A 17,814-nucleotide genomic window follows, 5' to 3' on the forward strand; every position below is an offset into this window, starting at 1 on the left:
AGTCATTTCCTCGTTTTGTTTAGATTGTAACTCCACGCCATTACAACAATTCCATCAAGGAAGAGAACGTCGTGAACAGCCAATAGGGTCGAGGGGTTAAAAACGAGCCAATCACGATGGAATCCACTCGCACCCAAATTCTTCATTGGGATGGTGCTCTGGCTTCAAGCCTGGAAGAAAACCGTGGAGCGGACCAGAGTGACAGACCACGTCGTTGGGATATCTTTGTTCCGCGGTACATTGAGCAACAATTAAACAGATTGTCAGCGGTGTCTGTCAGTGCTGTTTTACAGACAAGTTCATCAGTTCACAGCGCACTGACTAGAGACAAACTGCAATAAGTATTAGATGTTGTCAAGGAACTTTTCTGGAGGAACCTGGCTGCATTGAGGTAAAGTCTAACTGGTTTACCCATTTATCTTACTCGTTTTTCACACTTCATAGATTGGAGGGAATATATGCTGTTATTATTTCTCTGTTTATTACTCATTTGTATTTTTATTGGACATTTATTAAAGTGTCATCCATAGGGCGCGCAATATGGAACATCATTCCATAGTGCTTTTAATGACAGATTTATTATTTTATTTCAGACTGTATTGACTGTAGTGAACTAACCGTCGCGTGAGATAAGACGGTAGGCACGAGGCACCGGGAGACAGGCAACAGACATGATGACGGATATCACCGGTGCAGAGTTTGAGATCGACGTGGAGAGTCTGGAGACCGAAAGTGACGACCAGGACCAGCCGGACTACAGCTCTTCTCTGCCCTGCGCAGGAGACAACGAGCCGCGGGCCAAGGGAGATGACAAGCCGGGCGCCACCAGCCAGGGGTCCGGTGAACAGCGGAAGCTAAGCCGGACGCCGAAGTGTGCCCGCTGCAGAAACCACGGCGTGGTGTCGTGTCTGAAGGGGCATAAGCGGTTCTGTCGCTGGAGGGACTGCCAGTGTGCCAACTGTCTTCTGGTAGTGGAGAGACAGCGGGTCATGGCGGCTCAGGTGGCGCTACGGAGACAACAAGCTACAGAGGTGTGTGTTTGGATTCTACTAAATTATAATGTTATTAAATTAAGGTGTGTGTGTGTGTGTGTGTGTGTGTTTTTTCCCAGTCATTCGAGAGGGTGTAAAACTCGTTGGTTTCACATGCAACTTTTTGGAAGCAATGTTGCCAAAACTGTATCTTAAAATCATTTTAATTTAAAATCGATTCCAACTGTCTTCATTGACTAGAAACATATGTCATTTTTACATTGTAAAAAACATTGTAAAAAGGGCCTACATTGAAATCATGTCCCGTTTCGGTCTTAAGCATTGGAATTATCAGGACAAAGAGAGAAGCAGCAAAGTCTAACACAGAATATATTTTTAAATGTTTAGTTTTAGTTTAGTAGAGTTATTTTATTTATTTCCTCACCAAACACAGTAACATGCTAGGATGATATGAATAATACATTAATAACAGTATTTATATTATAAGTAGCCTCTTGGTATAAATTATCGAATATTTTCAAAACCTTGGGACTGGTATCAAACGAATAAGGTCTCCGAAATCACGATTCAAATGTTTTTATTTCTGTAATTTTATCAGGATAAAAAGGGAATTTGTGGGAAGCAAATTCCAGCAGAGAGAAGAGCAATTTACCAGAGACACATCAGGCCATCAACGATGCTGGCTAAGAGCATTCTGGAAGGTAACAGTCTATTCTAGTCTTGTCTAGTCTATCCTATACTAAACTATTGTATACTATTCTGTTTTGTCCTATCCTATTCTATCATATACTATTATATCCTATTCTATTCTATCATATACTATTATATCCTATTCTATTATATCCTATTATATTCTATACTATTCTATTATATTCTATCCTATAATATACTATTCTATCCTATTCTATCCTATAATATTCTATCCTATACTATTCTATCCTATAATATTATATTATATTCTATACTATTCTATTCTATACTATTATTTTATATTCTATTCTATCCTATAATATTCTATTCTATTCTATCCTATTCTATACTATTATATTCTATTCTATTCTATCCTATAATATTATATTATATTCTATACTATTCTATTCTATACTATTATTTTATATTCTATTCTATCCTATAATATTCTATTCTATTCTATCCTATTCTATACTATCATATTCTATTCTATTCTATCCTATAATATTCTATTCTATACTATTCTATTCTATCCTATTCTATTCTATTCTATAATATTCTATTCTATCCTATCCTATTCTATACTATTATATTCTATTCTATTCTATCCTATAATATTATATTCTATACTATTCTATTCTATCCTATTCTATTCTATCCTATAATATTCTATTCTATTCTATACTATTCTATTCTATACTATTATTTTATATTCTATTCTATCCTATAATATTCTATTCTATACTATTCTATTCTATTCTATCCTATACTATTGTATCCTATACTATTCTATCCTATACTATTATATCCTATACTATTCTATACTATTCTATCCTATACTATTGTATCCTATACTATTCTATCCTATACTATTGTATCCTATTCTATTCTATCCTATACTCTTCTATTCTATTCAATCCTATTCTATTCTATCCTATACTATTCTGTTCTATTCAAACCTATTCTCTTCTATCCTATACTCTTCTATTCTATTCAATCCTATTCTATTCTATCCTATACTATTCTGTTCTATTCAAACCTATTCTATTCTATCCTATTCTATTCTATTCACTCCTATTCTATTTTGTCCTATCCTATTCTATACTAGTCCTATACTACTCTATTTTGTCCTATACTATACTATTCTATCCTATAATCTTCTATTCTATTCTATCCTATTCTATTTTGTCCTATACTATTATATCCTATTCTATTTTATTATATTCTATGTTATCCTCTCCTATCCTATTCTGTTTTATCCTCTCCTCTCCTATCCTTTCCTATTCTGTTCATCCTATCCTCTCCTCTCCTCTCCCCTACCCTTCCTGTTTATTCTCTCTCTCTCTCTCTCTCTCTCGTTATTATTTGTTTATCTCCTTGAGATGTTTTGTAAAATGCTTTAAAGTGGAAAAGACACATACATAATTAGTCTTATATTCAATACTTTCTATGTTTTATCATGCTTTATTTAACCTAATCTGTCTGATATCTAACCTGCTTTATTTAACCTAATCTGGCTGATATCTAACCTGCTTTATTTAACCTAATCTGGCTGATATCTAACCTGCTTTATTTAACCTAATCTCATTGATATCTAACCTGCTTTTTTTTTTAACATAATCTCATTGATATCTAACCTGCTTCATTTATCCTAATTTGATTTAAATGTAACCTGCTTTATTTAACCTAATCTGTCTGATATCTAACCTGCTTTATTTAACCTAATCTGACTGATATCTAACCTGCTTATTTAACCTAATCTGATTCATACATCCATAAAAGTAAATAATAAATATATCCAATAGGTTTAACTCCACACCGTAAACCTGCAATCATTTACAAGCAGTTACCTTTCTTTTGAACAGTTTTAACATCCATAAAATGAACAGTTATATCGAAACAGATCAAGTATACTTACAGCAGTTTACTATAACATTAAGTCTAACCCAGAATGAAATCGAATATTGTATTATTATTATTTTTAGTATTACTATAATATAGTATCATATTGTATTATATTGTTATTATATAGTATCAATTAATATCATATAGTGTCATATAGTATTATATTATTATTATAGTATAATATTATTAATATAGTACTATATTATTATCATGTACTATCATATTGTTATATAGTTCAATTGCTGCATTGGGGCGGCAGCGTAGCCTCGTGGTTAGAGCGTTGGGCTAGTAACCAAAAGATCGAATCCCCGAGCTGACAAGGTACAAATCTGTCGTTCTGCCCCTGAACAAGGCAGTTAACCCACTGTTCCTAGGCCGTCATTGTAAATAAGAATTTGTTCTTAACTGACTTGCCTGGTTAAATAAAGGTTAAATAAAGGTAAAATTAAAAAAAAAAAATTGCTCTACTGTCGGAACTAGAAGCACAAGCACTTCTCTACATTCACAATAACATCTGCTAACCATGTGTATGTGCTGCTAACCATGTGTATGTGACCGATTTGATTTGATTTGTATGTCATCTCTCCTCTCAGGATACCGTCCAGTGCAGGGTGACCCGTACCTGGGGGCCAGCCCGTCCCTCCCGCCGCCTCTCAGCGACAGGATGAGGAAGAGGAGAGCGTTTGCTGACAAAGAGCTGGAGAGGATCATGCTGGAGAGAGAGTACAAGGAGAGAGAGCTGCTAGGAACCTCCCAGGCTGCTACAGCCTCTCTGCTCTTCCCCAACAGTCTGGTCCGGCATGCTGCAGAGTACAAGTCCTACAAGGCAGCCCCGGAGGAGCCTCAGCACAACAACAAGGAACTCTGTCGCTTCCTGTCACCCAGCTGTGTGGACCTCTCCCTGAAATATGCCACCAGCCCCAGCAACATGGAGCTCATCTCCTCCAATGTCTCCGTGGCGACCACCTACCGCCAGTACCCTCTGACCTCACCGCTGACCTCTTCGCGGGGGTTCATGGTGTGGCCACGTGGGCCCTCCCTCCTGTACCAGCAGTGCCTGCGCAATACCACGGCCATCCAGAACATGAAGCCAGGTGCAGTCTGGGATCCCAGGACGATGGCCGCTGCCGCAGAGAGCCTCCCGCCCGACCACGACGCCACGGCAACCACTGCCATCACTGCCCCCAAGCTGGAGGGGTCGAGGGTCGCTGTGGGCCTCCCCGAGGGTTTTGACCCCCAGCAGCAGGACGGCCACGCCCAGTCCCAGGGGGGGCACCGCAAACGATCAGCCTTCTCTCCCCCGAAAAGAGGCTTCGGACAGGCCTTCCCTCCAAGTACATCTCACCCCCAGCCTCACCCTCACCACCCCAGCCATGAACATGTCCTGAACAAGCTGAGCAAGGACAGCGCCAAACACACGCTATCCATGAAGCTCAACTCCTTTCACTCACTCATCCAGCAGACACTGAGTGAGAAGGCTAGGGCCGGGGCTGGAGAAAGCGAGAGGGCCGGGGCAGAGGTAGGAGCTGGGGCTGGGGAGAGAGCTGGGACCGGGGTCGAGCTCCGGGGCCCCTACTGTAACGAACTGCTGGAGGAAGCAGCTAGAAAATACCGTGAAGCACCTTCTAAGGACTTCTACAGTTTCAAAGGCTCTAATAGATACAGCAAGGAGTTCCTGTCTAAGTCAGCCGGGACGAAGGTCGTGTCCAGCCAGTCTCTATCCTTCTCTGTGGAGGCCATTTTGAATAGGCCATCACCGGCTATGAACAGAGCATCACACTAACGTTATGAACAGAGCATCACACTAACGTTACGAACAGAGCATCACACTAACGTTATGAACAGAGCATCACACTAACGTTACGAACAGAACATCACACTAACGTTACGAACAGAGCATCACACTAACGTTACGAACAGAACATCACACTAACGTTACGAACAGAGCATCACACTAACGTTACGAACAGAGCACTAACGTTACGAACAGAGCATCACAGTAACGTTATGAACAGAGCATCACACTAACGTTATGAACAGAACATCACACTAACCTTACGAACAGAGCATCACAGTAACGTTATGAACAGAGCATCACACTAACGTTATGAACAGAACATCACACTAACGTTACGAACAGAGCATCACAGTAACGTTACGAACAGAGCATCACAGTAACGTTACGAACAGAGCATCACACTAACGTTATGAACAGAGCATCACACTAACGTTACGAACAGAGCATCACAGTAACGTTACGAACAGAACATCACACTAACGTTACGAACAGAGCATCACAGTAACGTTACGAACAGAGCATCACAGTAACGTTACGAACAGAGCACTAATGTTACGAACAGAGCATCACACTAACGTTACGAACAGAGCATCACAGTAATAACAGTCATGTTTACCAGGAACGGACTGGGACCAAAAATCAACCTCGTATTTATTTTTTCCTTGAGACCTCCATTATCGGCTAAATAATGATGATTCTGCACAAACCCCTCAATTAAGTCTGGCCCACTGGCTTGAAATAGACCAACCATTCTGGCATTGGACCAATTGCCCTAAGACATATCCGTTTCTGTCTGCTCTGAACTATGCAGTGCTCTCTCAGACCATCTACTGTCCAAGGATTTGATCAGGAAATTGTTTTAACTGGTCTTCCATTACACACAGACACACAGACACTCCATTAGATGCCGATGTCTGTCACTGTACTTATTGCTGTAGTTGGTCTATTTTGTTATTCTTTTTAAATAAGCACTGCCTCTCAGTACCGATATACTTCATTCAAGCAGTAATGTAAATGTTTATATGTATATTATATTTTAAATGAGCATGTTGTAAATCTCTTTATGGTGTAGAGTATTTAAATGTATCACTAATGTGTCAATAAACTTTATAAATAATCAAGCTCTTGTATCAGGTTTGGTGTTTAATTCTTTGGATACATTTGTTTTAATGATAATGATTTAACGATAACGATTTAATGATAACGATTTAATGATAATGATTTAATGAGAATGATCATGATTTAATGATAACGATTTATTGATAACGATTTAATGATAATGATTTCATGAGAATGAGAATGATTTAATGAGAATGATTTAATGATAATAATTTAATGATAATGATTTAATGAGAATGATAATGATTTAATGAGAATGATTTCATTATAATGATTTAACCATAAGGATTTAATGATGTTTGATGTGATGGGCTGTGGGTCAACCTTGTCATTGACTATTGGTTATATATTAGACATTAAGAATTTTATAAAATCAGCATTTTTTCCCCCAAGCATTTCTAAGGGCTGGATTCAATCAATTGCGCTGAAGTTTGGCGTTACAGCATGATTTAAATTTAAAGGCAATGTTCCCGCAGTAGCGGACACTGCAGTCACGGTAAACACTGCATATGTCGCCATATTTGGAAATTAGCTTTAAATTTAGATTCAACACTACCGATTGAATACAGCCCAAGTACAAGTGTTTAGAAGTCATTAGAGAGGATTAAAAGCACAACTAAAAAAGAGGAATGTGTTTTATAGAATACACTGTTACTGTATGTACAGCAGTACGTGGACAATCCGTCATATCAATGGTTTCGGCTATTTCAGTCACATCTGTTGCTGACAGGTGTATAAAATCGAGCACACGCAATCTCCATAGACAAACATATATATATATCCCGATCTCTTGGTGATGTCATTCGGGAAACACAATGTCAACTTTCACTGCTATGTGGACGACACACAGCTGTACATTTCGAGAAAACAAAAGTACCTACCCTGGAAGCCTGTGTTCCAGACATAAGGAAGTGAATGGCGGCAAATGTTTAGATTTAAATTTGGACAAAAAGAGATGCTAGTTCTAGATCCCAAGAAACAAAGAGATCTGCTGTTGGATGTGCCAGCCGTCTCAAATAAAACTGAAGGACCCCTGGTCTCTCTTTTGACATCAAGAATATTTCAAGGGCAGCTTTTTTCCATCTTCTTAACATTGCAAAAATCTGAAACTTTTGTCACTTCTAGATTAGACTACTGCAATGATCTACTCTCCGGCTACCCGGATAAAGCACTAAATAAACTTCAGTTAGTGCTAAACACGGTTGCTAGAATCTTGACTAGAAACAAAAAATATTTTTTATCATACTACTCCAGTGCTAGCCTCTCTACACTGACTTCCTGTTTTAAGGATAGGGATGATTTCAAGGTTTTACTGATAACCTACAAAGCATTACATGGGCTTGCTCATACCTATCTCTCCGATTTGGTCCTGCCGTACATACCTACACGTACGCTACGGTCACAAGACGCAGGCCTCCTAATTGTCCCTAGAATTTCTAAGCAAATAGCTGGAGGCAGGGCTTTCTCCTACAGAGCTCAATTTTTATGGAATGATCTGCCTATCGACCTTTAAGTCTTTACTGAAGACTCATCTCTTCAGTAGGTCCTATGATTGAGTGTAGTCTGGCCCAGGGGTGCGAAGGCGAATGGCAAGGCACTGGTGTGACAAACACCCTTGCTGTCTCTGCCTGGCCGGCTCCCATATCTCCACTGTGATCCTCTGACGGGGGCTGAGTCACTGGCTTGCTCGCGCTCTTCCATCCTTCCTGTCCTTGTTTGGTGGGGTGATCTTCGTGGGCTGTACTCGGTCTTGCCTGAGGGTAGTAAGTTAAAGGTCTGTTGATATCCCTTTAGTGGTGTGGGGGCTGTGCTTTTTCAAAGTGGTTGGGGTTATATCCTGCCTGGTTGTCACTTTCCCTTGCCGGTTGTAATACAGCCTGGAATCAAACCAGGGTCTGTGTTGACGGCTCTAGCACTAAGATGCAGTTCCTTAGACTGCTGGCCACTCGGGAGCCCAAAATCGATGTATTTCACATGACTGGGCAGGGGCGCAGCCATGGGTGGGCCTGGGAAGGCATAGGCCCACCCACTTGGGAGCCATGCCCACCCACTGGGCAGCTAGGCCCAGCCAATCAGAACGAGTAATTCCCCACAAAAGGGCTGTCTGGTGTCTGGTCTCAGACGATCCCGCAGGTGAAGAAGCCGGATGTGGAAGTACTGGGCAGTACCGCAGGTAATACATGGTCTGCGAATGTGAGGCCGGTTGGACGTACAGCCAAATTCTCTAGAACGACGGTGGATGCGGCTTATGGTACAGAAATGGACATTCAATTCTCTGGCAACAGAGTGAACTTTTGTCCCCAGCACAAGGTACATCTGTGTAATGATCATTATGTTTAATCAGATTCTTGATGTGCCACACCTGTCAGGTGGATGGATTATCTTGGCAAAGGAATGCTCACATTTGCAGAACATTTGAGCTTTTTGTGGGAATGGAACATTTCTGGGATCTTTTATTTCAGTTCATGAAACATGGGACCAACACTTTACATGTTGAGTTTATATATGTGTTCAGTATAATTACATTTGACTGATTGATACTGCTGGTTCTACTTCTGCTGCTCCTACTGTTACTACTGCTGCTACTGTTACTACTGCTGCTACTGTTACTACTGCTACTGCTGCTGCTACTGTTACTACTGCTGCTGCTACTGCTGCTGCTACTGCTGCTGCTGCTGCTACTGCTGCTGCTGCTGCTACTGTTACTGCTGCTGCTGCTACTGTTACTACTGCTGCTGCTACTGTTACTACTGCTGCTGCTGTTACTACTGCTGCTGCTGTTACTACTACTGCTGCTGTTACACGCACGTTGCTGCTGCTACTACTGTTGCCACCGTTACTGCTGCTGCTGTTACGCACTGTTGCTGCTGTTACTGCTGTTGCTGCTCGCTGTTGCTACGCGCAGCCGCTGCTGTTACTGCTGCTGCTACTGTTACTACTGCTGCTGTTACTGCTGCTGCTGTTGCCAGCAGCAACGTTGCTACCGCTGCTGCTGTTACCGCAACTGTTGCTACCGTTACTCGCTGCTGTTGCTACTGCTGCCACCGTTGCTGCTACCGCTGTTGCTAACTACTGCTGTTGCTGCCGCAACTACTGCTGCTGCTGTTACTACTGCTGCTGCTGTTACTGCTGCTACTGTTACCGCACTGCTGCTGTTGCTACTACGCTGCTGTTACAGCTGCTGCTGTTACTGCCGCTGCTACTGTTGCTACTGCTGCTGCTGTTACTACTGCTGCTGCTGTTACTGCTGCTACTGTTGCTGCTGCTGTTACCGCTGCTGCTACCGTTGCTACTGCTGCTGCTGTTACTACTGCTGCTACTCGCTGCTGCTGCTGTTACTACTGCTGTTTGCTGCACGCAGCTGTTACCGCTGCTGCTGCTGTTACTACTGCTGCCGTTACTACTGCTGCTACGTTACCGCTGCTGCTGTTACTACCGCTGCTACTGCTACCGCTGCTGCTGCTGCAACCGCTGCTGCTGCTACTGCTGCTGCTGCTGCTACTACTGCTGCTGCTGCTGTTACTACCGCTGCTGCAACGCTGTTACTACTACTGCTGCTACGTTGCTGCTGCTACTGTTACTGCTGCTGCTGCGCTACTGCTGTTGCTGCTGCTACCGTTACTGCTGTTGCTGCTAGCTACGCTGCTGTTACTACCGCTGCTGCTGCTGTTATTACCGCCGCCGTTGCTGCTGTTGTTACTACTGCTGCTGTTACTACGCGCGCTGCTGCGCAACGCTGCTGCTACTACGTTGCTGTTGCTGCTGCCGCTGCTACTGCTACCGCTGCTACTACTGCTGCTACTGCTGCTGCTGTTACTGTTACTACTGCTACTGTTACTACTGCTACTGTTACTACTGCTACTGTTACTACTGCTGCTGTTACTGTTACTACTGCTACTGTTACTACTGCTACTGTTACTACTGCTGCTGTTACTACTGCTGCTGCTGCTGTTACTGTTACTACTGCTACTGTTACTACTGCTACTACTGCTACTGTTACTACTGCTGCTGTTACTGTTACTACTGCTACTGTTACTACTGCTACTGTTACTACTGCTGCTGTTACTGTTACTACTGCTGCTGTTACTACTGCTGCTGTTACTGTTACTACTGCTACTGTTACCACTGCTACTGTTACTACTGCTGCTGTTACTACTGCTGCTGCTGCTGTTACTACTGCTACTGTTACTACTGCTGCTGTTACTACTGCTGCTGCTGCTGTTACTACTGCTGCTGTTACTAGTGCTGCTGCTGTTACTTCTACTGCTGCTGCTGCTGCTACTGTTACTACTGCTGCTACTGTTACTACTGCTGCTGTTACTACTGCTGTTACTACTGCTGTTACTACTGCTGCTGCTACTGTTACTACTGCTGCTGCTGCTGCTACTGTTACTACTGCTGCTACTGTTACTACCGCTGCTGCTGTTGCTGCTCGCTGCCACTGTTACTACTGCTGCTGCTGTTACTGCTGCTGCTGTTCGCCACGCTGCTGCCGCTACCGTTACTACTGCTAGCCGCTGTTACTGCTGCTGCTGTTACTGCTGCGCAGCTGTTACTGCTGCTGCTACTGTTACTACTGCTGCTGTTACTGCCGTTGCTGCTGCTGTTACCACTGCTGCTACGTTACTGCTGCTACTGCTGTTACTGCTGCTGCTGCTGTTACGCCGCAACTGTTACTGCTGCTGCTGCTGTTACCGCTGCTGCTGTTGCTACTGTTGCTGCTGTTACTGCTGCTACTGTTGCCGCTGCTGCAACTGCTGCTGCTGCTGTTACTACTGCTGCTGCTGTTACTGCTGCTGCTGTTACCGCTGCTGCTACTGTTACTACTGCTGCTGCTGTTACTGCTGCTGCTACTGCTGCTACTGCTGCTGTTACTGCTGCTGCTGCTGCTGTTACTACTGCTGCTGCTGTTACTGCTGCTACTGTTACTGCTGCTGCTGCTGTTACTACTGCTGCTACTGTTACTACTGCTGCTGTTACTGCTGCTGCTGCTGTTACTACTGCTGCTGTTACTGCTGCTGCTGCTGCTGTTACTACTGCTGCTGCTGTTACTGCTGCTACTGTTACTGCTGCTGCTGTTACTACTGCTGCTACTGTTACTGCTGCTGCTGTTACTACTGCTGCTACTGTTACTACTGCTGCTGTTACTACTGCTGCTGCTGTTACTACTGCTGCTGCTGTTACTACTGCTGCTGCTGTTACTGCTGCTGCCACTGTTACTACTGCTGCTGCTCACTGCTGTTACTACTGCTGCTGCTGTTACTGCTGCTGCTACTGCTACTGTTACTACTGCTGCTGCTGTTACTGCTGCTGCTGCTGTTACTACTGCTGCTACTGCTGCTGCTGCAACGTTGCTGCCGCTACACTGCTGTTGCTACTACCGCTGCTGCTGCCACTGCTGCTGTTACTGCTGCTGCTGCTGCTACCAGCGCTGCTACTGCTACCAGCGTTGCTACTGCTACTACTGTTGCTGTTACTGCTGCTGCTGTACTGCTGCTGCTGTTACCACGCGCGCTGCTACTGCTGCTGCCGCTGCTGCTACTGTTACCACTGCTGCTGCTGCTGTTACTGCTGCCACTGTTACTACTGCTGCTGCTACCGTTACTACTGCTGCTGTTACTGCTGCTGCTGCTGCTACTGCTGCTACTGCTGCTGCTGTTACCACTGCTGCTGCTGTTACTACTGCTGCTGCTGTTACTACTGCTGCTGCTGTTACTACTGCTGCTGCTGCTACCGCTGCTACTGCTGCTGCTACTGCTGCTACTGCTACTGCTGCTACCGCTGCTGCTGCTACCACTGCTGCTGCTGTTACTACTGCTGCTGCTGCTACTGCTGCTACTGTTACTCGCTGCCAACGCTGTTGCTACTGCTGCTGCTGCTGTTGCTGCCGCTGCAACTGCTGCTGCTACTGCTGCTGCTACTGCTACTACTGCTGCTGTTACTACTGCTGCTGCTGCTACGCAACGCTGTTACTGCTGCTGCTACTGTTACTACTGCTGCTGCTGCTGTTACTACTGCTGCCCGTTGCTACCGCTGCTGCTCGTTACTACTGCTGCCACTGTTACTACCGCCGCTGCTGTTACTACTGCTGCTGTTACTACTGCTGCTACTGTTACTGCTGCTGCTGCTACTGCTACTACTGCTGCTGCTACTGCTGCTGTTACTACTGCTGCTGCTGTTACTGCTGCTGCTGTTACTACTGCTGCTGTTACTACTGCTGCTACGTTGCTGCACCGCTGCTGTTACTACCGCTGCTGCTGTTACTACTGCTGCGCTACTGTTACCACTGCTGTTGCTACTGCTGCTGTTACCGCCTGCTGCTACCGCTGCTGCTACTGCTGCGCAACGCTGTTACTGCTGCTGCTACGCTGTTACTGCTAGCAGCAGCTGTTGCTACTGCTGCTCGTTACTACTGCTGCTGCTGTTGCTACTGCTGCTGCTGTTACTGCTGCTACAACTGCTGCTGCTGCTGCTACTGTTGCTGCTGCTGTTACCACTGCTGCTGCTGTTACTACTGCTGCTGCTACGCAGCAGCTGCTACTGCTGCTGCTACTGTTGCTGCTGTTACTGCTGCACCGCTGCTACTACTGCTGCTGCTGCTGCTGCTACTGTTTGCTGTTACTGCTGCTGCTGTTACTGCTGCTGCTGCTGTTACTGCTGCTGCTGTTGCTACCGCTACTGTTGCTGTTACTGCTGCTGCTGCTACTGCTGCTGCTGTTACTGCTACTGCTGCTGCTGCTACAACACGTTACTGTTACTACTGCTGCTGCTGTTACTACCGCTGCTACTGCTACTGTTACTACTGCTGCTGTTACTGTTACTACTGCTGCTGTTACTACTGCTACTGTTACTACTGCTGCTGTTACTGCTACTACTGCTGCTGTTACTACTGCTGCTGTTACTGTTACTACTGCTACTGTTACCACTGCTGCTGTTACCGCTGCAACGTTGCTGCTACCACTGCTGCTGCTGTTACTCGCTGCTGCAACTGCTACTGTTGCTGCTGCTACTATTGCTGCTGCTACTGTTACTGCTGCTACGCTGTTACTAGCGCTGCTGCTGTTACCACTGCTGCTGCTGCACTGCCGCTGCTACTACTGCTGTTGCTGCTGCTGCTGTTACTGCTGCTACGTTGCTGCTGCTACTGTTACTGCTGCTGCCGCTGCTGTTACTGCTACCGCAGCAGCTACTGCTGTTACTGCTACTGCTGCTGCTGTTACTGCTGCTACTGCTGCTGTTGCTGCCGCTGCAACGACTTGCTGCTGCAACTACTGCTGTTGCTGCTCGTTACCGCTGCCGCGCTGTTACTGCTGCCGCGCTACTGTTGCTGCTGCTGCTGTTACACCGCAGCAACTGTTGCTGCTGCTGCTGCTGTTACTACTGCTGCTGTTACTGCCGCTGTTGCTGCTGCTACACTGCTGCTGCTGCTGCGCACAGCTGTTACTGCTACCGCTGCTGTTACCACTGCTGCTGTTACCGCTGCTAGCTGTTACTGCTGCTGCTGCTGTTACCAGCGCTACTGTTCACGCTGCTGTTGCTGCTGTTACTGCTGCTGTTGCTACCGCTGCTGCTGTTACTGCTACTGCTACTGTTACTGCTGCTACTGTTACCGCTGCTGCTGTTACTACTGCTGCTACTGTTACTGCTGCTGCTGTTACTACTGCTGCTGCTACTGTTACTACTGCTGCTGCTGTTACTACTGCTGCTGCTGTTACTGCTGCTACTGTTACTGCTGCTGCTGTTACTACTGCTGCTGCTACTGTTACTACTGCTGCTGCTGTTACTGCTGCTGCTACTGTTACTACTGCTGCTACTGTTACTACTGCTGCTGTTACTGCTGCTGTTACTACTGCTGCTGCTGTTACTGCTGCTGCTACTGTTACTACTGCTGCTACTGTTACTACTGCTGCTGTTACTACTGCTGTTACTACTGCTGCTGCTGTTACTGCTGCTGCTACTGTTACTACTGCTGCTACTGTTACTACTGCTGCTGTTACTACTGCTGTTACTACTGCTGCTGCTGTTACTACTGCTGCTGCTACTGCTGCTGCTGCTGCTACTGTTACTGCTGCTGCTGCTACTGCTGCTGCTGTTGCTACCGCCGCTGCTGTTACCGCTGCTGCTACTGTTACCGCTGCTGCGTTGCTGTTACTGCTGCTGCTACTGCTGCTGCCGCTGCTGCCGCGCAACGACTGTTGCTACTGCAACTTGCTCCGCTGCTGCTACTGCTGCTGCTGTTACTACTACTGCTGCTGTTACTGTTACTACTGCTACTGTACTACTGCTACTGTTACTGCTGCTGCTGCTGCTGTTACTACTGCTGCCACTGTTACTACTGCTGCTGCTACTACTACTGCTGCTACTGTTACTACTGCTGCTGCTGTCACTACTGCTGCTGCTGTTACTACTGTTACTACTGCTACTGCTGTTACTACTGCTACTGCTGTTACTACTGCTGCTAGTGTTACTACTGCTACTGTTACTACTGCTGCTGCTACTGTTACTACTGCTGCTACTGTTACTACTGCTGCTGCTGTTACTACTGCTGCTACTGTTACTACTGCTACTACTGCTGCTGCTGTTACTACTGCTGCTACTGTTACTACTGCTACTACTGCCGCTGCTGTTACTACTGCTGCTGCTGTTACTACTGCAGCTGCTACTATTACTACTGCTGCTGCTACTATTACTACTGCTGCTACTACTATTACTACTGCTGCTGCTACTACTGCTGCTACTGTTACTACTGCTGCTGCTGTTACTGCTGCTGCTACTGTTACTACTGCTGCTGTTACTACTGCTGCTGCTGTTACTGCTGCTGCTGCTGTTACTACAGCGACCGCTGCTACTACTGCTGCCACTGTTACTGCTACCGCTGCTGTTGCTGCTGCTACCGCTGCTACGCACTGCTGCTGTTACCCAACGTTGCTGCCAACTACTGCTGTTGCTGCTACCACCGCTACCGTTGCTGCTGTTGCTACTCGCTGCTGTTGCTGCTGCACACGCTAGCGCTGTTGCTGCTGCAACAGCTACCGCTGCTGTTGCTACTGCTACACGCGTTGCTGCTGCTGCTACTGCTGCTACTACTGCTGCTACTGCTACTACTGCTGCTGCTGCTGTTACTACCGCTGCTGCTGCTACTGTTACTACTGCTGCTCCTGCTGCTGTGACTACAGTTACTACTGTTACTACTGCTGCTGCTACTGTTACTACTGCTGCTACTGTTACTACTGCTACTGTTACTGGTACTACTGCTGCTGCTACTGTTACTACTGCTGCTGCTGTGACTACAGTTACTACTGTTACTACTGCTGCTGTTACTACTGCTACTACAGTTACTACTGTTACTACTGCTGCTACTACTACTGCTGCTACTGTTACTACTGCTGCTGCTGTTACACTGTTACTACTGTTACTACTGCTGCTACTGTTACTACTGCTGCTACTGTTACTACTGCTGCTCGCTGCTGTTACTGCTGCTGCTGTTACTACTGTTACTACTGTTACTACCGCTGCTACTGCTACCACTGCTGCTGCTACTGCTACGCTGCTGCTGCTCCGTTGCTACTGTTACTACTGCTGCTGCTGTTACTACTGTTACTACCGCGCCGCTGCTACTGTTACTACTGCTGCCGCCGCAGCTGTTACTACTGCTGCTACTGTTACTACTGTTACTACTGTTACTACTGCTGCTGCTGTTACTGCTGCTGCTGCCTGTTACTACCGCTGCTGCTGTTACTACTGCTGCTGCTACTACTGTTACTACTGCTGCTTTACTGCTGTTACTACTGTTACTACTGCTGCTGCTGTTACTACCGTTACTACTGCTGCTGCTGTTACCAACGCTGCTGCTGCTAGCACACTGCTGTTGCTACTGCTACCACTGCTGCTGCTGCTGCTACCGCTGACTGTTACTACTGCTGCTGCTGCTACTGTTACTACTGCTGCTACTGTTACCACTGCTGCTGCTGCTACTACTGCTGCTGCTGCTACTGTTACTACTGCTGCTGCTGCTACTGTTACTACTGCTGCTCCTGCTGCTGTGACTACAGTTACTACTGTTACTACTGCTGCTGCTACTGTTACTACTGCTGCTACTGTTACTACTGCTACTGTTACTGGTACTACTACTGCTGCTACTGTTACTACTGCTGCTGCTGTTACTACTGCTACTGTTACTACTGCTGCTACTGTTACTACTGCTGCTGCTGCTGCTACGGTTACTACTGCTGCTGCTGTTACTACTGCTGCTACTGTTACTACTGGTACTACTGCTGCTGCTGTTACTACTGCTGCTAATGTTACTACTGTTACTACTGCTACTGCTGTTACTACTGCTGCTACTGTTACTACTGTTACTACTGCTGCTACTGTTACTACTGCTGCTGCTACTGTTACTACTGCTGCTGCTGCTACTGTTACTACTGCTGCTGCTGTTACTACTGCTGCTACTGTTACTACTGTTACTACTGCTGCTGCTGTTACTACTGCTGCTACTGTTACTACTGCTACTACTGCTGCTGCTGCTGTTACTAATGCTGCTACTGTTACTACTGCTGCTGCTGTTAGTACTACTGCTGCTGCTATTGTTACTACTGCTGCTGCTGCTACTGTTACTACTGCTACTGTTACTGTTACTACTGCTACTGTTACTGTTACTACTGCTGCTACTGTTACTACTGCTGCTCCTGATACTGTTACTACTACTGCCACTGTTACTGTTACTACTGCTGCTATTGTTACTACTGCTGCTGCTGTTACTACTGTTACTACTGCTACTACTGCTACTACTGTTACTACTGCTGCTACTGTTACTACTGCTGCTGCTGTTACTACTGTTACTACTGCTGCTACTGTTACTACTGTTACTACTGCTGCTACTGTTACTACTGTTACTGCTGCTGCTGCTGCTACTGTTACTACTGCTGCTGCTGCTACTGTTACTACTGCTGCTATTGTTACTACTGCTGCTGCTGTTACTACTGTTACTACTGCTACTACTGCTACTACTGTTACTACTGCTGCTACTGTTACTACTGCTGCTGTTACTACTGCTGCTACTGTTACTACTGCTGCTGCTGTTACTACTGTTACTACTGCTACTACTGCTACTACTGCTGCTGCTGCTGTTACTACTGCTGCTGCTGCTACTGTTACTACTGCTGCTGCTGCTGCTGCTACTGTTACTGCTGCTGCTGCTGCTACTGTTACTACTGCTGCTGCTGCTACTGTTACTACTGCTGCTACTGTTACTACTGCTACTGCTACTGCTACTACTGCTGCTGCTACTGTTACTACTGCTGCTGCTGC

At 45.6% G+C, this 17,814-nt stretch overlaps 1 protein-coding gene across 1 annotated transcript; it reads left to right on the forward strand.

Annotated features, from left to right (window-relative positions):
• The first annotated feature begins 133 nt into the window (after positions 1 to 133).
• Positions 134 to 6,506, forward strand: LOC106585999 (doublesex- and mab-3-related transcription factor 2). Its single transcript, XM_014172769.2, has 4 exons — positions 134 to 391; positions 594 to 1,031; positions 1,591 to 1,693; positions 4,181 to 6,506. Exons 2-4 carry the CDS (start codon positions 672 to 674, stop codon positions 5,368 to 5,370), a joined length of 1,653 nt encoding a protein of 550 aa, XP_014028244.1. The 5' UTR covers positions 134 to 391; positions 594 to 671; the 3' UTR covers positions 5,371 to 6,506.
• The last annotated feature ends 11,308 nt before the right edge of the window (positions 6,507 to 17,814 follow it).

The sequence above is a fragment of the Salmo salar genome, chromosome ssa24, assembly GCF_905237065.1.
Source record: "Salmo salar chromosome ssa24, Ssal_v3.1, whole genome shotgun sequence".
NCBI classification, from domain to species: Eukaryota; Metazoa; Chordata; class Actinopteri; order Salmoniformes; family Salmonidae; genus Salmo; species Salmo salar.

Bases quoted from the DNA above. Each gene is read 5' to 3' on its own strand.
- LOC106585999 (XM_014172769.2), top strand. From the start codon at position 672: ATGATGACGGATATCACCGGTGCAGAGTTTGAGATCGACGTGGAGAGT. The intron at 1,032-1,590 runs GTGTGTGTTTGG...TAATTTTATCAG, and splicing joins GGAGACAACAAGCTACAGAG to GATAAAAAGGGAATTTGTGG. The intron at 1,694-4,180 runs GTAACAGTCTAT...CTCTCCTCTCAG, and splicing joins GGCTAAGAGCATTCTGGAAG to GATACCGTCCAGTGCAGGGT.